Here is a 23588-nt window from a genome sequence, read left to right on the forward strand (position 1 = left end):
ATACTTGGACAGGATAAGCAAATGATAGGGCTGCATGCATCTACCTGTACCAGTTCTTGCCCCCATTGTCTCCCCTTCTCCATAATTCTTAAGGGGTCAAAAGTCTAAGATTTTTAATAAAAAAATAGGTTTTAAAAACTTATTCAACCTAGGTTAAATAAAATTCATTGAGTTCACAATATACAAATGAAAACTGAGGTGGTTGAAAATGACAATTTGGTTCTTTTGTTAAGTATTCTAATAGAAAAATATAAAGAATTGCAATAAGCACTAGGCAATCTATATACCAACATACTTATTTAAAATTTTTTTTTAAAAAATGAAACAAAAAGCATGTGAAAACAAAAACATCAGTATTAATTTCTATGACTGCAAGCCTGGTTTAAAAGAAATGATAATGAAATATTTTTGTAACATTCTACTATGTCAAGAAATGAGTGAAAAGCCATCAATATGGCATACCTGAGAAATTCAGAAAGCTTTCAAAAATATTAAGGTAATCTGGAAACTAATTCTAGACATGCTAACTACTTAAAAAAAACTTTGTACACAGATACACTAAGTATTTTCCTAACCATTTTACTCTTCCTCACAACAATAGCTTGGGGATTAAAGTAATGAAATGATCCTGTTCTTTTCAATTGGCAAATTTCGTAAGTATCAGAGGAACTGGTTTCACACTTCATTCAAGGTACTATCATTTTTCCAAGCCACAGAAGATAGACCTCAAATGTTATTAACATCCTCTTAAAAACAAAAAGAAAAGGATCATTTGTGAGAGAGAACAATGTAGAACAGCTATTAGAAGTTTAGTGATTGCAGTCTGCACAGAGTAGCTATTGAAGGTATAAATGAAACATAGGTAAGTGAAAATAGAGTATTTAACACGGTTGATCTCCCCAGCAAGTCACAAGCCAGGTTTTGTTTTTTTGTTTTTTGGTAGAGGATCGAACTCGGGACCTTGTGCTTGCGAGGCAGGTGGTGGAACCACTGAGCTAAATCTTCGGCCCTCACAAGCCAAGTTTTAGAAAGCAAGGAATACTCTGGCTAGAGTAAATTCCCCACAGTTCTATATCATGTCTAAGACATGTTTAATCACTAAAGACTACTGAGGTTATTTTGAAAATGCACATTACCTGTCCTTTTCCACAACGACAGGGGTTGGATAGGACTGGTTACTTTTATTTCCAGTGCCCAACTGGCCATAAGAATTTGCACCCCAAGCATACACTTGACCTTCATCTGTTAATACTAATGTATGTGCGAAGCCACAGGCAACCTGGAAGGACAAAAACAAATCCTCTCAGGCCTACAAATAGAAGGAAATATTTCATTACTTTCACAAAATGGATTAAGGATCAAAAATGAAAAGAAAGAAGAGGAAGCCTGCCCAAAAAGGCAAATGTTAATACCCTTCCAGCACTGGCACAGGCTGTGGAGGCCAGGACTGCAGAGACCACCCTGAGCCCTTCGGGGTGCCCATGCAGCTCCTGCAGCTCTCAGGTGGCATTTTTCAGCTCACTTGAAACAAAGGGGAGTGAGCTGCATACACAAAAGAGACACTTTTATTCTTTTTTTCTGATTACTAAAGTAAAACATGTGCAATGTGAAAAATGTAGAAGTATAAATAGGAAGTACTCTCAAGAACAGAGTTTCCAGTTTTCTTCTATTTACATACATAGAGATATGCACCTAAATTTCTTTAAATAATACTGTGTGATCAGTTCTGTATCTTGTTTCTTTTTATTTAACATTAAACAGAGCACTTTCCCATACCACTGATAATTCTTTATAAACATTTTTGTCACACAGACTTGGTGTAATATACCTAGTCATTTACTTATTGTTTCATTAAATTATGCTACACCTACTGTCTTTTATTCAAGATCCTTTTTCGTTGGTTTTATGATTTTTGTTTTGGTTTAGTTTTTGGGTTATATCTTCTTAACTAATTCTATGAGAGACTTTCTCTTTGATTCCCTAGAATGATTCCCTAGGAGCAGAATTATAGGTCAAAGAGTATGAAGATTTTTAAATCTCTGAACACATACTGTCAAAGATTCTCTGGGAGCAGCTGTAACAATTTACATTCCAGCAGCTGTGTAGGACAGTGCCCTAGAAACAGAACTTTTCTGAACAGCTACAACTTAATTCAGGGAAAAGGTTTTAGCCTTTACTTCAATAAAGACAGCCAAGTAGCTAAACTTTTCATCCTGCTAAGAAAACTGGTTTTAATACACTGATATCTTTGCCACTGAAGATTGAAAAACATGCACACACAACCAGCAGTGGACATACCCGCTGCACACGAATGCCCTGCAAGGCTGCCACTCTACAGGGGGTTGGCTGGTTGCCACTGCTGCCAAGTCCCAGCTGCCCATTCCCATTGTAACCCCAGACATAGACCTGGGAGAAGATGAGAAAATGGATGGTCATGAAAGACAAACGGCAACCAATTCTGTTATAAGAAACATGCCATGTTTGCGTAACACTGACATGGCAAAAATGGTTTTTTAAACAAAATATGAAACAGCTGTCTTGTCTTACCTCCCCAGTGTCCACCACTGCCACTGAGCACATCTGCCCACATGCTATGTTCACAACAACTTTATTCTGTAAGCAGCCAGTGACTCTTCGAGGGATCGCCTGATTAGCTGTGGATCCAGATCCTACCTGCCCAGAGTTATTATAGCCCCAGGCATACACCTATGGGGAAGAGATTGAGGAGTGAAGTCTATTACAGTGTCTCAATTGGACACTGGCATGTATTTATGGTCCCCATCGTTCTCCAAGTGCTTCAGAACCTGAAATTTCTACAACACTGGCAGAGAAGTTTTTATAAAAATCATACTTACACAATGTATTCTTTTATAAAAATTTAGTTATTGGTGTTATCTACACAAAACAGTAATAATTATCACCAAATATCATATAACACAAAAATATTAACTTTGCCTCAGCCATATTCTCCAACATTTCAGGATTTTCTTTTTTTGTAAATAATCCCTTTGGAATAGCAAGGAACAAAATGTTCTTTTATATTTTGCAGTGATGGCAGTCCTTACTTCATACAGGCAAACTTCATAATATAAACATAATGACTATCAAGAATAATGCTGAACTTGAGAATTATTTTAATCAAATGGTCAAACTTGCAGGTTGCTAAGGAATCCGTAAAATGTTACTTAAATAAATCAATGAGCTTTATTTTATTCTCACCTCTCCATCAGATGTTAGGACCAAAGAATGGTAAGACCCACAGGCAACTTCAATGACTTGTTTGTTTGACAAATTAGTAGAGACCTGACAGGGCACTAAACCATGATTAGTTGTTCCATTGCCCAGCTGCGTATATCCATTATGACCCCAGGTAAAGACTTCTCCTTCTGAAAATAAAAAGAAAGATAACCAGCTTTTAAAACATCTACTTCATTATATGAAGATATATATTACTATACTTGCACAAATGAAAATTTAAAATCCAGCTGCAAAGAACCAATCAACTTCTCTATTATAAAACAAATTCATTTCATGCAAGAATTTCTTTGGCAAATATAAACTGACCTCTACCTCAAAGCAACAAGATGAAATTTAAATGCATGCAGTTATAACAGCTGGGAGATATACTTTTAATAAACATCAGAGAAAAAGCTGCTAAAAATAATAGGGAAAGTATCAAATCAAAAGTCAAAAGGTTGTAAGGCTTTTTTACTCTTCTGAATATATTTCCTCATCTATAAAATAAGCACTAATTTTAAAAATCTTTTTATTGTAATATTGTACAATATACTACAAAGTCAAAAAGTTCATAAAACACAGATGTACAATTTTACAAATAAGTATAAAGCACACATCCATGTACTACTTAGGCTAAAAACTACAACCTGTATATCCTCCAAAGCCTCTTATATATGCATCTTGTATAAAAGAATTTAGTTTTTCTTGAACTCTAAACAAGTGGAATCATAAGAGTATGTATTCATTTGTCTGTACTTTCCACCACATTGTTTCCACACTACATACTGAATAATTTCTTCTGACCAGTCCTCCAGTTTATTGGTCTTTTATGGTATCCAAACTGCTACAGAACTTGTCCACTGAATTTTCATTTTGATTACTATATTGTTCATTTAAGTCTTTTTCAAAATTTTTATGACCTCTGTAGATATCTGTGAGTTCACTTTTTTATTTTCAAATGATAAACATAGCTGTCTTGTAATTGGTGCCTGATAAATCTAACATCTGATGTGTAGCACTTAGTTCTGTCTCTTGTTTATGCTTGTTCTCATTTGTTAAGTAAAACCTACAGAAGGCCATTGGTTTGGACTGGGCTCCTACACTAAGTCAAGAGTTCAAACCAAACCAAATAAAAAATAAGATGTTTATCTGACCTGTGTGTGTGTGTGTATGGGGGTGTCCCTGAACAGGTTAGAGGAAGGATCTCATTTAATCCTTACAGCTCACTGGAAGACTCATCCTATTTCATGGGATGAAGTATTGCCTGAGTTTAGAAAAGCCAATTACAGTACAATCTTTAACTCTGTTGTAATTTTGTCTTTGACCCACTCATGGTGCCTTATTTGCTGTATGCCTGGTTATCTTGGACAACGTGCTGTCCATTACTAATGAAGTGTTACCTGTGATCTTGCCAAGCCTCTGATGAAGGTGCCTTCCTCTGGAAAGAATCTGTACTAATTTTTATCCTGTCCTTAAAGCACTTCCAGTACCTCTAACAAATTCAAGGCTTGAGATTTCTTGGACCAACCAGTCTTATGTGAATTAAACACAAATACAAATACTACACAGTTAGAAACTCTCAGGGAGAGGGTTTCTTTCATTTCTCTCTTTCTCCCTCCCTGCTTTGCTCAGAGCAAATAATTCTCTTCAGTCCTCGGGATATGGCTAAGACTTTCCTGAGGAAGCAGCCTCTGTGGTTCCAGACTGCATGTGAAGAGTTCTATCACAGACTTGTGACCTCTTTATCTCCTGAGTCAATCCAAACCACAGTTCAGTTTCAGTGCCTAGGAAGACGACCTGAAAGCAAGATGGCTTCAAGTTCTCTTCTAACCTTACTTGATACTTTCTCTTAAATTTGGTTTGACAATTTCTTTCTGCCTTGCCAATGCTATATGAAAAACTTTTAAATTTTTAAAAATCTAGAAATTTAGTTGTTTTCAATGAAGTGATGGTCTGAATAATCTAACCTGAAATTACTAGAAACAAAAAATCCCTAGAATTCATTTTTAATAAATAAATATACAAAGTAATATGTATAAAATTTCTTTTCAGTTCAAATATTAACAAAATGAATACTAACCTCAAAGAAAACTCTAAGATATAATTTTAAAATCTCATTAGTCTGACTTTATGAAATAGCCATGAGAATGATAAATTCCTTATACTACTAAAGCCAACTACAGCCCTTGGTCACTAGTATAAATTATAAAGCACAGAATGCTGAGAGCTAGAATCAAAATATAGTCTCTCATAGATCAGGAATCTAAAATTCAAAAAGTAGGCTTCTCATGCTCCAGAGTGAGTGCAGTATTCTTATCCAGTGGTTACACTTATAAAGTAAAAACTGAAGGGATTTATTGGGCTTACTGCAGTTGTTCATAAATCTAAAATGCCAATAACTGTTAGATTCAATCTGCTATATTACATTATTTTGATACTCAGATATATTCATATTTCATGTTGTCCAATGCATGGTCAAATTCATATGGCAGAGCTGGCAAGTCTTTCACAATCAAACAGTATATTCTCAATTTCAGGGGTGGTCCTACTCTTGTTTCTCAACAAACAAAGCAGCAGCTAAAACTCTCTGTTGAGTTAAGTTCCTATTACCTGTTGTTGCAAGGATGATGTGTGGACCACTCCCATAGCTGAGGCAAGCTATCTTTTTGTCACTCAAAGAATCCAGTCTCCGAGGTTCAAGGGTGCTCTGGACATCACCTAACCCCAGACAGCCACTGCAGTTTGTGCCAAGCACAAAAATCTGTGAGAAAAACCACTACTTATTGAAGCAGCTCTATTTATGATGAGCCTATAAATTACACTAAAAAAGGCACAGTCTTTCTAAAAGTAATTCCTTATGAATACAAATCAACTTCCATGCTTTTTAAAAATTATTTTTATTTCTTAGTTATCCTCCAAGATCGTCCACTTAACAAATCTATTACTAAAAATACGGGTGGGTAAATTTTACCTCATTTGAAAAATTACCTCATCATTTATCGTAGTATATAAAACTTCATTGCCAGCATTGCCAAAGACACAAGCCTGACGGATTAACTGCAGCTCTTCCTCAGAACAAAGGGAAAAAATTGGCCACTTTCCCACGTCTAACATCTTCAAAGATGACAGAGTAGCCTGCACTGGCTGAAAAGGAAAAAAAAACAATAAATATATTGAGACTAGTTTTAAAAATACTCTTTCTTTGCTCTTCCTAACTTCTGCAGAGGAAAGCTAAACTGGTTACAGAGGAATACGTGATATCTCTCTCTCAGAGGCCTCTCACCAGGAATTTCCTACATGCCACCTGTTTCAATGCTGCTGTCATGACAACCAGATACCAGAGGCCTGGATGGAATCAGGTCTCACCTATTAATCTTCAAGGACACAGGAATCACCCAAGCCTGAACTTTGGTGAGTATCAATGTTTAGTAAATATTTTCAATACTGGCTTGTCCTAAACTTAGCTGTGGAAACTAGACTGGTTATAAAATCAAGAAAAGACTGAGAGAGGGGGAGAAAAGGGGCACTGGCATTTCATCTGCTGCCTAAGTCTTAACAAAGCTTTGTAAAACAATAATGCTGATGGTGACAAGAGAGAAATGATCCAATGTTTCAGTTCCTGGGCAAGCTATACCTGACCTTCAGTTTGAAGAGGAGTAGGATTTCCTGGTCCCCTACTCAGCTTTGGAATTGCTAGGAAGAAAGCCAGAAAGTATTACTGGTTTGCTAAGGCAGTGTAACAAAGCAATATAAATTAACTGTCTAACAGTTCTGGGGACTAAAAGTCCAAAATCAAGGTATCAGCTACTTTGGCTCCTTTTGGGGATTGTGAAGGGAAGATTTATTTTAAGCTTCATTTCTTGGCTTGTCTGTTCACACTGTCTATCACATATGCATGTCGTGTCCAAATTTCCCCTTTTTATAAAGTCACCAGTCATACTGGATTAGGGTCTACCCTAATAACCTCATTTTAACTAAACTAATTATATCTGCAATGACCCTATTTCCAAATACCTGCCATTCATAGCTATTGGGTGTTAGAATTCAACATATAGATTTTGGAAGATAACAATTAAATTCATAACAGCAAATGTTAAGATCATGAGTATTTGTATTCCCATAAGAACATCAAATGTGCACATTATAAATTGTTTTAAAAGAGTTTTTATTTATGTGCCTCACTAGAAACATTTTTATTTATATACTTTTCAACTTCCAAAAATTTTTAGAATTACAATAAGACATATAAACAGTCACTATGCCTATCAGATGGCATGTTTGATCATTTCCCACAATTATCACCAAACTCATGTTTGCTTTAATGAGCAAAGACTTTCTAAGGCTTCTGTTTCTCATCAGCTACCAAACCAACCTTACTAGAAATGAGTTCTGCTATAGAGTCAAGTAGACCAGTTAATTTCTACAGATCTAGAAGAATATGTCTCTTCCATCTTAGGATTCAGTTAAAGATGTCTATTAGCATGAGTCTGCAATGCTGCTATTCCAATGACCACATCATTGACTTACAAGATGCCCTGTCCTCAGACTCCTCAAGCACAGTTCACAAAGACAGAGACAAATTCAGTCTCATTCACATCACTGGACCCTTGAATGGGGTTAATTATATAGTACATACCAGTTAAGTGAACAAATAAATATTTGAATGGATGGCTGTAAATCCAGAGTCACAGCTCTCCTCCCCATCCCACCCTCTCTAACACCAACATTCCATCTATTCCACTGTCTGCTCTTGGCTCCAATGGTTTCCATTTCTACTCCACTTAGATTATATTATCAAACACTATTCTATTACCAAGTTCTCAAACTTTCAGTTCCTTTCTGATCCACAGGCAACAATCTTTAACTTGCATTCAAAGTAAGTTCTGCAGGGAGTAGAAGATGACTATGAAGCATAAACAGCTGCCCCAAGGATGACAAACATAAAGCAGAAAAAAGCAGGGCCACCATCTTTGTATTGAAATTATACTTGTCCTCTAGTAACCACAGGAGACTGCTGCCAGGACATACTCAGATACCAAAATCTGCAGATGCTGAAGTCACTTATATAAAATGGTGTAGTATTTACATAACATGTATAGACATTGTCCCATAGACTTAAACATCTCCAGATTCCTTATAGTACCAAGCACAATGCAAATGCTATGTAAATAGTTGATATACTGTATTTTTAAGGAACAATGACCCAAAAAACCCCAACCATCATAGGTATAACTACACAGAACACAAATGAGGCTTAAGGCAAACAGGGAGTGCTGGGAGGAGACTGAGGACCTGGGAAATGGCAGGAGGCTGCACATCGCTTCTACATGGATTCAATGGCATGTGAGAAATTCAAGTTTTTCTTTTAGAAATGTTCCATCATTCCCCTCCCCCAATGTTTTCAATATGCACTTGATTAAATCTGTGTGCATGGAACTAGTGTTTACAGAGGGTAACTGTATAGCTTTGATTCTATCTTTTCTGGAACATGTTCATGGAACTGGTGAATGCTGTGGCTAGAAAGAATTCTAATGATCATTTTATAGATGGGAAATCTGAAGAAGGACCAGAGCAAGGCTGCAGTACACTGAATATTACCCACACACACACACAAAATCTGAAACTTCATATCCACCTGGAACCTCAGAAGGTATCCTTATTGAAAATCAGGTTTTTGCAGACATAATGAGCTAAGATGAAGTCATACAAGGTTGGAGGGGCCTGTAAATCCAATGACTAATGTGCTCTGAAGAAGAGAGGACCACACAGAAACACACAAAGAAGAAGGCCACATGACAATGGAGGCAGAGAAGAGAGTAAAGCATCTTTTGGAGAAGACATGGCAAGGACCACAAGGAGCCGCCAGAAGCAGCTGGAAGATCGTTCCCTGTTCAGAAGGAGCACAGCCCTACTGAACATTTCATTTCAGACTTTCAGACTCTACAATTGTGAGAAAATAAACTTTTGTTTTAAGCTGCTTGGTTTGTAGTCATTTGTTACAGCACCCCTAAGAAACTAATACAGAGGCAGAGCTTCCCCAGCACCAAGGAGCCAGCCTTTTGGGCCGGCATACCACCACCACCAGAGGCCCCCTCCAAGTGCCAAGGCGGTGAGCCACACAAGTTCCAGCAGAACACACCCTCTCTCCCCCATTGAAATGAGAAGACACATAAAAAAGTCTCAAAACCAGACTTGCAGATCACCTAAAGCAACCCCAAAGGGAAACAAGATGGAAAAATCTGATGCTCAACCACCTGGACTCCATGAACTGGCAACAAAAGACAATCTGGAAAAAATGAAATCAGAAATAATTTCTCAGATAACAGCAGATATTCTGCCCATAATGCAAGATATGATTAATAAATCTAGAGAGGGGCCAGGGATTTAGCTCAGTGGTTCTGCCGCCTGCCTCTCAAGTGCAAGGACCTGAGTTCAATTCCCGGTACCAAAAAAACAAAAACAAAAACAAAAAAAAACAAAAACAATACATCTAGAGAGGACACAGATAAAAAAAAATAGAGGACCTGAGGAACATGATGGAATCCCAACATAGGAAACAAATGGAATCCATAAAACAGATACAAACAGATTTCCAGGAGATTAAAAACTCCATTGAAAGTTTACACAGCAGAATGAACCAATGTGAGGACAGAATTTCAGATATAAAAGATAAGATTACAATTACTGACCAGGAAAAGAAAAATTTCTTTAAAATAGTAAGGGACCACGAGAAATCAATGCAGCAGCTCCTAGACAATAAAAAGAAGAATAACGTCAGACTGATCAGAGTCAATGAGAAACAGGAGAGAGTGCAGATGACATAAAAAAACTATTCACAGAAGTGATGGCAGAAAAGTTCCCAAGCAGGGAAAAAGAATCTGACATACAGATAAGTGAGGCATATAGGACTCCAACTAGCCTTGATCAAAACAAACTTACACATAGGCATACAATAGTTAAGATTCCAGAAACACAAGAGAAGAACAAAATTTTACAAGCAGTTAAGAAAAATGAAACAAATTACATACAAAGGAAAGCCCATCAGAATCACAGCAGACTTCTCAAGGCAAGTAGAGCTTGGAGTGATGTATTTCAAGCCCAAAGGAAAACAGCCACCAACCCAGATTAATGTACCCTCCAAAACGATCTTTCAAAATTGATGGAGAAATAAGATACTTTCATGAAAAAGAGCAACTTAGGAGCTTCATGAATACCAAATCAGCACTCCAAAAAAATTTAAGATAATATCTGAGGAAAACACATGAAGGATTACAACCCCAGGAAGCTCAGCAGAATAAATCCACCAGGGATGACAAAAATTAAACAAAAAAGGGGAGAATCCAACAAAAAGTCATGACAATGATAAGTCAATATGTATCAGTTGTAACCATCAATGTTAACAGTCTCAATTCACCAATCAAAAGAAACAGACTGGCAGAATGGGTCAAGAAGCAAGATTCAACAATAAGCTGCATACAAGAAACACGTGCAATTCAAAAAGAAACGTATAGATTGAAAGTTAAAGGGTTGAAAACAATACTCCATGTGATGGAAACCTGAAAACAAGCAGGAGTAGCTATCCTCTTTGCAGATCAAGTGTATTTCAAACCCACACTGATTAAGAGAGACAAAAAACGACACTACATCCTTGTAAAGGGAACAATCCAACAGGAAGAGATGACAATCACAAACATATATGCACCAAACACTAGTGTGCCCAATTATATTAAAAAAATATGAACAGACATGAAAAATCATATAAGCATAAATACAATAGTAGTGGGGGACCTCAATACGCCACTGTCACAAATAGATCAACTAGACAAAAATAAGCAACAAAATACTAGAACACAATCAAACTCTTAAATGAAATTAACAGATGTTTACACAGTATTAGACCCCACAAAATCAGAATACACATTCTTTTCAGCTACACATGGGTTGTTCTCCAAAACAGACCACATACTCGCTCACAGAACATGTTTAAGTAAGTGCAAAGGATTTCAAGTTATCCCTTGTATATTATCAGACAATAGTGTGATAAAATTGGAGATCAATAGCAAAAGACACCAGAAAAATTTCATAAACACGTGGAAATTGAACAACACACTTCTGAATAACCAATGGGTCACAGAGGAAATTAAAGAAGGAATCAGACAGTTCCTTCAATTAAATGACAATGACAAAACAAAATATCGGAATCTATGGGACACAATGAAAGCAGTCTTAAGAGGGAAATTCATAGCTGTGAATACGCATATTAGGAAAACAGAGCGAGCCAAATTAAACAACCTGATGCTGAACCTCAAGCTTCTAGAAAAAGAAGAGCAGAAAAAACCCAAAGTTCATACAAGGGAGAAAATTATAAAGATCAGAGCAGAAATCAATGCAATGGAGACTAAGAGAACAATCCAAAAAAATCAATGAAGCCAAGAGTTGGTTCTTCGAAAGAACAAACAAAATTGACAAACCCTTAGCCAGCCTTATCAGATAAAGGAAGAAAAGGCCCAAATTCATGCAATTAGGAATGAAAAGGACGAAATTACAATGGACCCAGCAGAACTCCAAGAGAATCATCAATAACTACTTTCAGAACCTATACGCCAGTAAGATGGAAAACACAGAAGAAATGGACAGATTCCTAGATACGTATAAATTACCAAAGTTGAATGAAAAAGACCTAAAAATTCTAAACAACTCAATATCAATTGATGAAATTGAAAACGTAATTAAACTTACCAATTAAGAAAAGCCAAGGTCCTGATGGCTTCACTGTCAAATTCTATAAGACATTTAGAGAGGAACTACTGCCACTACTGTTTAAACTCTTCAATGAAATTGAAAGAGAAGCAATTCTCCCAAATTCCTGGAAGCAAGCATGACCTTGATCCCCAAAGCAAAGAAAGACCCAACCGAAAAAGAGAACTACAGGCCAATCTCACTGTTGAACATAGATGCAAAAATCCTGAATAACATACTGGCAAACAGAATGCAGAAGATCATCAAGATCATGCACCCTGACCAAGTAGGATTCTTTCCAGAGATGCAGGGATGGTTCAACATATGCAAATCAATAAAAGTAATACACTATATCAATAGAACCAAGGACAAAAACCATATGATTATCTCCATAGATGCAGAAAAAGCATTGGACAAAATCCAACATGCATTTATGATAAAAAACCCTACAAAATATTGGAATAGATGGTCTCTACCTCAAACTGATAGAAGCCATCTATGAAAAACCAACAGCCAATATCATACTAAATGGTCCAAAACTGAAACCCTTCACACTAAAATCAGGAACAAGACAAGGATATCCACTATCACCACTCCTGTTCAATATAGTTTTGGAAACATTAGCCACAGCAATTAGACAAGAGAAAGAAATAAAAGGAATAAAGGTAGAAAATGAAGCAGTCAAATGGTCATTATTTGCAGATGACATGGTATTCTATATTGAAGACCCCAAGAACTCCACCAAAAGTCTTCTAGACTTAATAACCACATTCAGTAAAGTAGCAGGATACAAGGTCAACACACAAAAATCAATACCTTTCCTCTACATGAACAACAGACTCACCGATACAGAAATAGAGCAAACAATTCCTTTCACAATAGCATCCAAAAAACTGAAAAACCTAGGAATCAACCTAACAAAAGATATCAAAGACCTCTTCTTTGAAAACTATAGCACTCTGAAGAGAGATTGAAGATGATATCAGAAAATGGAAAGACATCCCTTGCTCCTGGATAGGAAGGATCGACACAATGAAAACTGTCATACTTCCAAAACCACTATATAGATTCAATATAATCCCAATTGCAATCCCAGCAGCATACTTCACAGACCTTGAGAAAACAATCCAATAATTCATTTGCAACAAGAAGAGACCCAGAATAGCAGAAGCAATTTTAGATAACGGAGACATGGCAGGGGATGTCACAACCCACAACTTGAAACTCTACTACAAAGCTACTATGATAAAAACAACATGGCAATGGCAAAAAAAAACAGACCTGTGTGCCAGTGGAACAAATTAGAAGATACAGAAACAATTCCAGATGCACTCAGACACCTCATCTTTGACAAAGGAGCCAAACACCCTCACTGGAGGAAAGATAGCCTCTTTAATAAATGGTGCTGGAAATACTGGGTTTCAACTTGGCAAAAATTAAAACTAGACCTATATCTCTCACCATGCACTAAACTAAAATCAAAATGGATTAAAGATCTAAATATTAAAACAGAAACACTGAACTGGTTGGAACAGAATTTAGTTAGAACTCTTGAAGACATTGGTGTATGAAAAGATTTTATGAACAAAAACTCAGTTGCCCGTGAACTAGCACAAACAATAAACAAGTGGGATCTCTTCTTACTAAAAAGCTTCTGCACAGCAAGAGAAACCAACAACAGTGTGAAGAGACAACCCACAATGTGGGAAAACATTTTCACCTGCTGCTCCTCAGACAAAGGTCTACTATTTAGAATGTATAAAGAACTTAAAAAAATCAGACCTCCCAAATTTAAAGACCCAATCCAAAAGTGGACATCTGAAATGAACAGACATTCCTCAGACAAAGAAGTAGAAACAGCAAATAAACATATGAAAAGACGTTCAACATCACTGGTCATTCGAGAGGTGCAAATGACAACGCTCAGATTCCACCTCATCCCAGAAAGAATGGCTGCTATCTTGAAATCATCCAAAAACAAATGCTGGCGGGGCTCTGAGGAAAGAGGAACCCTGATCCACTGCTGGTCAGAGTGTAGACTGGTGCAACCACTGTGGAAATCAGTATGGAGATACCTCAAAGAACTAGGATTGGAAGTCCCATTTGACCCAGCTATTCCCCTGCTGGGTATCTTTCCCAAAGAATTAAAAGAATCATACCACAGTGATACACATGTGCACCCATGTTATAGCAGCACAATTTGTAATAGCTAAAACTTGGAGGCAGCCCAATTGCCCATCAACTGGAGACTGGATCAAGAAAATGTGGGTTTTTAAAAATAAAATGGAGTACTACTCAGTCATAAAAAATGAGAAATTAGAGACATTTATATCTAAATGGATGCACATTGAGGTGATACTCTTAAGTGAAATAAATTGGACACACACGTAAATACTGAATAGTTTTTCTAGTGTGAGAAACTGAAAGTGTAAATAAGGACTAAAAGGTTTAATAGATAATGTGAAATAGGAAGAAAAGGGGCAAAGGGGAAGGGGAAGTGGGAGGGGTAGGGGAAAGGAAAGAAGGGAATGAAGTCAATATGAGAAAATGAACAAATGGAAACAAAATCTTTGTAAATACGGAGGGATGGAAGGTTTGAAGGGAGGGCAGGGGAAGGAGGAAAAATAAGAACCAAGAGAGATTATGTAAAGGTACAAATTTCCAATGATGAATATCATTATATTGCATACCTAAAATGTACCAATGAAATTAATTTTTTTAAAAAGAAACTAATACAGAGCAAAGTAGCTTGTCCTGCCAACAGCATCCCGCTGTGAGTTGGTGGCAGAGCCTAAATAGGGCTGAGCTCCCCTGACACCATACTCCCCCATCAGAGGGAGTCACAGACCCTGTGCCTTGAATGAAGCCTTCTCTCACTTCTATCACTTTCTTTCAGCAAGGTTTAGATTTTTTTGTTTAATTCTGAAGTAGTAATTATTGTTTCTGCAATTACTTTAATTATGAGTGCATTTTACAAGAGCATCAGGGTGTATTCTCTGCAAGATAATCCTAATTGAGAATCTACAAGTTTTTAAAAATCTCGCATATACAGGGAATTATAAGTACATGAAAGTATAAAATTAGGTCCCTATTTATATTGTATGTATATTTTTAAAACACAACAACTTTGTATAGTGATATTATGTTAATCTAAGAATCCAAGAATTTTTATAAAAAAAATTTATTTCCTCTGTATTAGACATTTTGTTTACCAGAAGAGAAATTTGTTCAAGGCCCCTAAAGAGCTAAAGACAGATTATATTATGCTAGATTTTAGTCTAAGCTTCTACTTCAAATTACCTACCTCCTTATATGATGAAGCAATCTTATTTTCTAGGAAGTCTGCTTTTTTACTTTTTATATTTTCATTCTGTAAATTTCAAGAAGAACAAAGTTTGGAAAGTGGCATCAAGTATCTAATGTGGATGTATAAATGTTTTAATTAACAGAGTTCTTATATGTTATTTCTAATGTCCAAAACAGTCAGGACATAGGTACTGCTATTCTCCTTTCACCTGCCCTTTTTTCAGCCTGCCCTGTTACAAAAATGTGGTTTAATGGATGCCTAGAATCAGGTTGTAAATTTCTAATCAGCTCTTAAACACTTGTCTAGAAGGCATCAGTTCTGAACTACCTTCCTGGCCCACTTATACAAAAAGTAATAGTACTCAGCCCATGACTCTACTGACTACTAGAATTACAATGTGTGGGGGTGTTCAATGTAACCGGCAGTCTGGACATTATTAAAACATACTACTGGTCAAGGAAATTTGGGTCTGATAGTATTACTGAACTAAAGGTATAAAAATGAGATGCAATCATTCCTTTCAGTAGGTCACAATCTAATGAAAACAAATAATCACAATGGAACCTAAAAACACCAGAAATGTGAGTATCTTGCTTTTTAAAATCTGTCAGAAGGTGACTGTAGGATATTAGTCATCAAAGACTCATTTTTTTGTTTGTGGGGGTACTGTTACACTGAAAATTAGTGATTTCATTTGTAAATGCATGTAGCTACACTTTAAAAAATAAATAAATATTAGGGCCTGGGATTTAGCTCAGTGGTTCCACCACCTTCCTTGGAAGCTCAAGGACCCAAGTTCGATTTCTTGTACCAAAAAAAAATAATAAAAAATAAATAAATGTTAGTCTCATGTAATTACAGGATCTCTGTTCACAAAAGCATACTCACAAGACAATGTGAAAGGATTCACCACACAGCTCTTGTAGGCGCCTCAATCACCTGACAGTTACTCTGCATTCCAGCAGCTATCTCTGCAGAAACCCCTAACCATTCTGTGCCTTCCTGTCAGGAAGGGACTGGCTGAGCAAGAACAGCATAGGCAATGGACAAATCTGTAGGGGGCAAACAAGCACTATGACCAAAGGAGAGCTTGGTACTATTTGTCATTAAGACTGCATCCCTAAAATTCAGTCCTAGTTTGGCCCAGATACCCTCCTGGCTACACATACCACTACTTGAGATGATAATTAATCCCAGGCCAGTGTTCTTTTGCTACTTGACTCACATCTGGTCCACTTCCCCCACCTGTTGCTGGCATCTGAGAAATGCAAAGTAGTGAGATTTTAATATTATCTGAAGAAAAATATAACAAAAGAAATACATCTTCCATAAAATTAGAAGCCTTCTTAGTCCTTTAAGTATGCGATCCCTGTTGTACCAGGCTTTTGCATCAATATGAGGAATCAAGTGGATGACCACATTTTGCTTAATTACAAACATCTGTTCAGTTGTCACAATTCAATTTAAAATACAGCCATTTTGCTGCCTGCCTCACAAGCGCAAGGACTCAAGTTCGATCCCAGTACCAAAAAAATAAAAATAAAAATAAAAATAAACAAATAAAATACAGCCATTTATAAAGAATAAAAATTACACGCTGGGCATGCCTACCAAAAAAATCTCCTGTTTTAAAAAAAGGCAACATGGAAAATTTCGAGGATTTCCTAGCAATATACACTTTACATGTAACAAGGTAGTAATTCCACTGCTGACTCTGCAGGTTCTTTTATTTTGTGAAATCCATTCCCAGGAAAAATTAGGGATTTTTCTATTAATATTTTATAAGTCTGTCAAGCTCTCTCAGTACTTTTGTAAGCTACTTTTGGACCTTTCAACAAGAGCTCACAAATTAACTCTTTAAATCCACATATAGTAATGCTGTAGTTCAGTTTCAGAAGCTTTGCCAATTTTGTACATTATGCTGGGTTTGCATAATTAATTTCTATTTTGTATTGATTTTGACTTACTATAAAAGAGTAGAAAACAAATAAAAGCGACAGTCAATATTAAGCTCTTTAATGGTGATGAGCATATATTTTATAAGTTTAATAAAATACCAGATGGAAATCAATTGGGATGCTAAAAGATATGAAACTTTTAATATCAACCAGACACTATTTGGACTTAAGCTGGCTGATTGTCACGTTCAGATATGATGGAAAAGAAACAAAGAATATGATGAACTGTGACCCTGTCATACCCAGTGAAGTATGTTTCATGCAACACAATGCACATGCTCCAAGGGCATGATTTTGTCTAACCTTGCCACTGTCTCCATAGAAAAGAGGAAGTTCTTCTTCCATATGGACTCAGTCCTGTGCAGTCCCTGAGAAAAAAGTATGTGGTAAAATCAGGAACCCATATGTTGGATGAAAATAGGCAGGTTAAAATTACTTTAATTCTAAGTCAGGCAAGGTGATGTGCACTTGTAGTCTCAACACTTGGGAGGCTGAGACAGAAGGATCATTTGAGCCCAGGAACTCAAGATCAGTCTGGGAAACACAGTGAGAACCCATCTCAAAAAAGAAAAAAACAATTACTTCTAGCCAACAGAGAAAATAAGCTAAGCTCAAATATGGTGAAAAGAATATAAGGAAATTAAGGTTTAGGCATAGGAGTTAAACAGCTATAAAAGCCACAAGGTGTTGTAACTGTCCTGGAACTCTTATGGAAACATTCCACCGAGGTCGGGTCGGGAAGGTAACCCCAGAATAACTGTAGGTTCTTATGTGCATAAGGAAATGAGTAGACTTCCTATAGATAAGGAAAAATAAATTTCAGACCTTGGTCAAGTTTTCTCTGGGATTATAAAGTTCCAAATCACTGTGAAGAGCAGATTTATCAATTCTCAGATCCACTGAAGAATATATGATTTGCTAAGATGGGAAAAAAAAGAAAAGTGAATGAAAAGGATGAAAGAATGAACATGGCTTTGTTATCCTAAGCTTTAACCAAAAAATTCCAGAATAGCAGCCATCAGGGATGTAGCAATAGCACTGAATGTTACTGCTTTAATAACCATCTCCACAGTGATTCCTTGCTACTATGAAGAAGTGACAGCAGGTGCTGAAATGACAACAAGAGCAGCCCTATGGGAAGATGTAGTGTCTGTGCACTGCAGTTCAATCAGAACACAACTGTCTCATCATTAAATATAAATATAAATAAAATATTATCTCCCCCAAAATTGATATTAATAAGAGTACTTAATAATGTGGATTTTTAAATAATTTATTAGGCTGATTCCTTATTACTTAAATACAATCCATATTTCAAGTAGTAATATTGGAACATTTTACCTGATACTTGCCATAGTACAGTTAGAATCTTATAATTAGACAAAGATAAAAACAATAATCAAAATGAGGTCATCTTAACAATGTTCCTTATCAATATTTTATGTGCCCCTGCAGATATGAGTAATTTTTTCTCAGCTATGAATATATCTCTAGTATATAAGAATAATTCTAATAATAATAATTACAGTCACAGAATAACTGTAATTCAAAATGATGGTAATTATTAGTGAATCACTATTTCTAGTGTTTGGAAGCAAGTTAAAAAAGATGTTTGTTTTCAAAAGAGTAACTTAACTTGTCAACCAAAACTTGATCTGGTTGACCATATGGAAAGACAGCTTGCTATATTTGACTAATTCTTTTTTTTTTTTTGGTACCAGGGATTGAACTCGGGTCCTTACACTTGCGCAGCAGGTGGCGAAACCACTGAGCTAAATCCCCAGCCCTATATTTGACCAATTCTATACATTATACTGTTTTCAGTAGATCTGTTAAAATCCTAATTTTCACTGAACCTCACCATAACTGCTACTAAACTTTATACTGATGTGGTTCCTGATCCCAAATAAGGTGGAACACTTCCTCTCTGTATTTCCATAGGACTGTTTGTTTAGACTTCATTAATGGTACTTTTCATATTGTCTCATGCCACAGTTACTCTGTGAATTTACAATCTCTTTGATAGAAGACCATGATTCATTTGTTGCTATAACCATCACAGCATACAACATATATATTGAAAGCATCCTTAGACTCTAACACTTTGCATTTTGGAGATTGCAAGATCAAGATTCCTTTGTGTTTGTCCGGGTGTGTGTGTGTGTGTGTGTGTGTGTGTGTGTGTGTGTTGCTGGGAATGAAACCCAAGCCCTTTTTCATCCTGGCCAACTATTCTACCACTGAGCTACCACCAGGTCAAGGATTTCTTTTTTGCCTCATCCTAACTAGAAACACCCTTTTCATGTCTGCCTCCAAGATTACTGAAATAAAAAATAAGATAGGGAACAGAAGAGGCAGAAGAGGACTGGGGGTATGGCTCAGTGGTAGAGTGCTGGGGAGGGGAAGAAAAAGAAAAAGGATAAGGATAAGGAAAAAGGAAATAAGTGGAGTGTAAGAGGAATCAAAGTAGAGAGGTAAAGACTACTCACTGTATTTTAAATTCTTCTGTTCCTAGTAGAAGGGAACAAAGGGTTAAGACAAGAGACTAGTAATCCTGAGTTTTAAAGTAGGAAAATAAATGACTCTCTTGACATCTTTATGTCAAGTCTAGACTCATAAAAATTACAGTGGTGGTGAGCTGGGGATTTAGCTCAGTGGCATTGTGACTGCCTGGCAAGCACAAGGTCTTGAGCTGGATCCCTGATATGGGGGGGGGGGGGTTTAGAATGGTGGCCATTATATTTATTTGATTGATCATGTTAAAACATAATTGCATGTGTCATATGGAAATTACCACAGTCAAAGAAATGACTTTTATAAGATTCAATTAGCACTAAATGTAAGATTAACATAATTTCATGTTTGTTGATCATAAAGTCCTTCAAGATTTAAAAACGGTTGAAGATTAATTACTATTATAATTACTATTACTAATTACTATTACATGACACTAAAAGAATCTGTTGATTTACCCAGCTTTGTAGAAAATCATTGGCTTTTTTTTTCTTCTATGATTCCAATATGATACATAAAACTAGTTTCTCCAATTTGCTCTATTGCAGAGATACCATTTTTGGAAAATATGGAGACGATAGTTTTTTTACCTTGTTATCCATATGATTTCATCAGGATACAATTATCAATATTATAGTGGTATACTGACATCACTTTTTAAAAAATCCACAATAGACACACAGAAAAACACACCCATGATCTGATAAAATATATTCTGTATAACAACAGTAGCAACAGTTAAACAGTTACCCTCTGCCAGGCATTAGGCCTGACAGTGTCTCACTTAATCTTAAAATAGCTGAATGAACAATCAGAGGCATGAGACATAATTATTTCCTCCATTTTGTAAATATGTTTCAATAACGGGACCAACAGTCACCAGCCAATCAGGATCAAAGCTAGCATAAGACCCAAAACTAATTCCAAAGCCCTTGTTACTAGATCTTCTACTATACTGCATGGATATTTTAAGTACTTCCTATGTTCATTCCAAATCAATTTATATGATTGGCTAGGAACATTCCCTCCAAGAACATTTGTACCTGATTGTTTTATATTTCTGAAGCCCGGTATTCTGTCATCTGTAATCTTGTTCCTCCTAGGTCCTTGTAAAGCTGTCTTCTATAACAAGGTTAGTAAGACTGAAAATATAAATAAAAAAAAAAATTCTATTACAGAAGAACAAAAATATACATAAATTTGCAGATTTAACAATCCATTATTTATCTAATAAAATGTTTTTAAACATATCAATTCTATTATGAAAAAATCAGCAGTAGAGGTACCTAATTATAAAAACATTAAAATTATAAAATGCAAGTTTTGGACTTCATAAGTTTCAAGAGAGGGTTTCAACAATTTGGACACTGAAACAAATACATACTAAAGAAAATCTGATCTGTAGTATTTAGCACTGAAATTTCCTTATGACCTGAGCGCAGGAGAAAGATTTCTTAAATAAAACATGAAAGCATAAACCACAAAGAAAAGACCAGTAAATCTGAGAAAGAGGAAAAATACACCACAGAATGGGAGAAGATATTTGCAACATATACAACGAAGCGCTGGCAAAATAGTATCTAAACTATATAAAAATGCCTATAAATTAGTAAGAACAAAACAATACAATTAAGAAATAGGAGCAATAAAAGAATTTAATAAAAAAAAGAAATAGGCAAATGATACAGGCTATCTATAGAAGTAATAAACATATTAAAAATATTCAAATTCACCAATGATTTATCATGAGACAACAACCATGATGAAATCATCTTGTCCATGACATCTGCAAAATTTGTCATATGCATGAAAGAATTTTGATGGGAATCTTTTCACAGGAAAGTTTTGATGGAGGCAATGTCAAAGATAAAAGGTCCCATATAATTCTACCAATGAATTTGTATGCTACAGTGTTTCCAATGGTGAGGCAGTTTTTAAGATTTTAATCTTTAATCATCTATGTATGGGGGGATATAGTTACACAATATTAAAAAAAATCTTTGAATCAGAATATCACCATTCTAATTTTGTCTTTACTGTGGACACAAGAATTTGATAATAACAATTCATAAACCCTAATTTCTTTGCCATCTCATAAATAAAATTTTATCAATAACATAAACAGTAGTATTTTAAATGTCATGGAAGAAAAACCCAAAATAGAGAAAAAAGTTTAATTTTAGTTTATTAGGAAAACGTGTTTCCTGTTTCTGATCTAAATCTGCTTGCAAAGTCCACTCTTTTCAGAACAGGAGAGCAACATTTCTTATAGACCCAGGGCAGAGACTGGCATTTGTACTGGCATGATTTTTATAATGTTAGTGTCACAGAATAAGATCATTCCATAGGATTTTACTTTAGAATGATAGTAAGATTATCTCATTATCCTACTATATATTACTTCATTTTCTTCCCCAACCTGTTGGTTTGGGGATATATGACTTGATTCATACATAGTTACTCATATTAAAAGTCCTTTGTTTTAAGTTTTTTTGTTTAAAAAAAGTCCTTTGTGCTTTGCAAAAATAGCTTCTTACATATTTCTTGATTTTGTTTAAATGTAATAAAATGTTGCTGTAGAATCTTATTGTATTGCAATACAGATAGAAAGTGGGAGAATAAGGAGCTTCTCCAAACAGAAGCTTTCTTCCACTGGTTTCTTTCAAGAAATGGGAACTGAAGAAAGTATTTTGCAAGTGTAATTTTTCAGAACCAAATTCTCTACCAAGTAAGATTATCTGCTGTACAACATTTCTTATTCCAGATGTTTTCCTAAACTTATATAGTTCAATTGTTTATTTTGAAATTATTCCTGATGGGGACAGATAACTTCCTTTGGGCATGGTATGAGACTTTACACCCTTAATAACTTACACAGTTGAAGACTAGCACACAAGAAGACAGTCTTTATAAAGTGGCAAATATATCCATTCTTAATCTCATAAAGAACAGGCCGGGTATTTAGCTCAGTGGTTTCAATGCCTGCTGCGCAAGCCCAAGGACCTGAGTTTGATCCCTGGTACAAAAAAAAAAAAAGAACAGGTCAAATAATTCATTTCCCTGTACAAGCATATAATTGGCAGTCTGTACATATTGTTTGGTAAAGTAAACAGAATTAATCAGTGTGTCTGTTACACAATGTGCCATATTACTTAGTAATACCTCTGACCTAGATAATAAGTTAAGCTGGTTAAAGGACATACATTCATTTTTTTCTAATTCATTCAATAAATATTTATTGCCTGTGGTAGGCACTGAGTGGAAAGCAAATATGTAAATGAGAAAATACAATAATGTGGAGCAAAGGAATATGAGCTTGTAGGTGCTTGTGTCCACATTACTGCAACCCAATGTTAGGCATTTAGAGCTGATATTCTACAGTTCATCAAGAGTTTCTAAATGATGATAGCTGTTCTTTAGACATGCTCCTATAAGGAAAAAGACCCCCAAAAAAGGAATTTCTGCAGATAAATACCAGTATTAGTTATTTTGAAATTCAATGTGATAATATGAGGTCAGCTCTTGAAGTCTTGTTTGAGAAACACATTTTTTTTTTAAAGTTTTCTTGGGCTGGTAATGTAACTCAGTGATAGGGCACTTGCATAACATGCATAAGACTGGGTTCAATCCCCAATACTGGGGGAAAAAAACCTTAATTCTATTTAATAACTCTTCCACCTGGGCAATACACTAAATGATGCATGATGCTTGTCTAATCAAAGAAACAGAATTAAACAAAATCAATGACTTTAGGACATCATCACATAATTTGCAGCATGAATGAGAGTTCCCAAGTACATGCTTTGATGAGTTATTACCATTAATAGCTTTTT

The 23588-nt window shown here is 35.8% G+C and overlaps 1 protein-coding gene and 1 long non-coding RNA gene across 25 annotated transcripts in view; one reads left to right on the forward strand and one right to left on the reverse strand.

Annotated features, from left to right (window-relative positions):
- Positions 1-23588, reverse strand: part of Rcbtb2 (RCC1 and BTB domain containing protein 2) — a 49865-nt gene that overhangs the window by 21306 nt on the left and 4971 nt on the right. For 6 of the 24 annotated variants that reach the window (XM_021257845.2, XM_087197413.1, XM_013072038.3 and 3 more), the window contains 10 exons: positions 22630-22771; positions 20799-20897; positions 18067-18159; positions 17545-17609; positions 6226-6381; positions 5848-5998; positions 3220-3386; positions 2548-2706; positions 2299-2406; positions 1137-1279 (listed from right to left, as the gene is read on the reverse strand). In XM_021257845.2, the coding sequence (XP_021113504.1) occupies positions 1137-1279; positions 2299-2406; positions 2548-2706; positions 3220-3386; positions 5848-5998; positions 6226-6381; positions 17545-17586 (926 nt within the window). In that variant the 5' untranslated portion in view covers positions 17587-17609; positions 18067-18159; positions 20799-20897; positions 22630-22771. Of the gene's footprint in view, positions 1-1136; positions 1280-2298; positions 2407-2547; positions 2707-3219; positions 3387-5847; positions 5999-6225; positions 6382-15280; positions 15347-16171; positions 16542-17544; positions 17610-18066; positions 18160-20798; positions 20898-22629; positions 22772-23588 lie in introns of all 24 variants that reach the window. The other 18 variants (XM_004844176.4, XM_004844177.3, XM_087197414.1 and 15 more) reach the window with 11 other exon arrangements.
- On the forward strand, positions 6312-9389 carry LOC147822276 (uncharacterized). Its single transcript, XR_015445903.1, has 2 exons — positions 6312-6648; positions 8784-9389. It is a non-coding gene; the product is annotated as an uncharacterized LOC147822276 (long non-coding RNA).

The sequence above is a fragment of the Heterocephalus glaber genome, unplaced genomic scaffold (assembly GCF_053883595.1).
Source record: "Heterocephalus glaber isolate CG9 unplaced genomic scaffold, H.glaber_assembly_v1.0 deba00001666, whole genome shotgun sequence".
Classification (NCBI taxonomy): Eukaryota; Metazoa; Chordata; class Mammalia; order Rodentia; family Bathyergidae; genus Heterocephalus; species Heterocephalus glaber.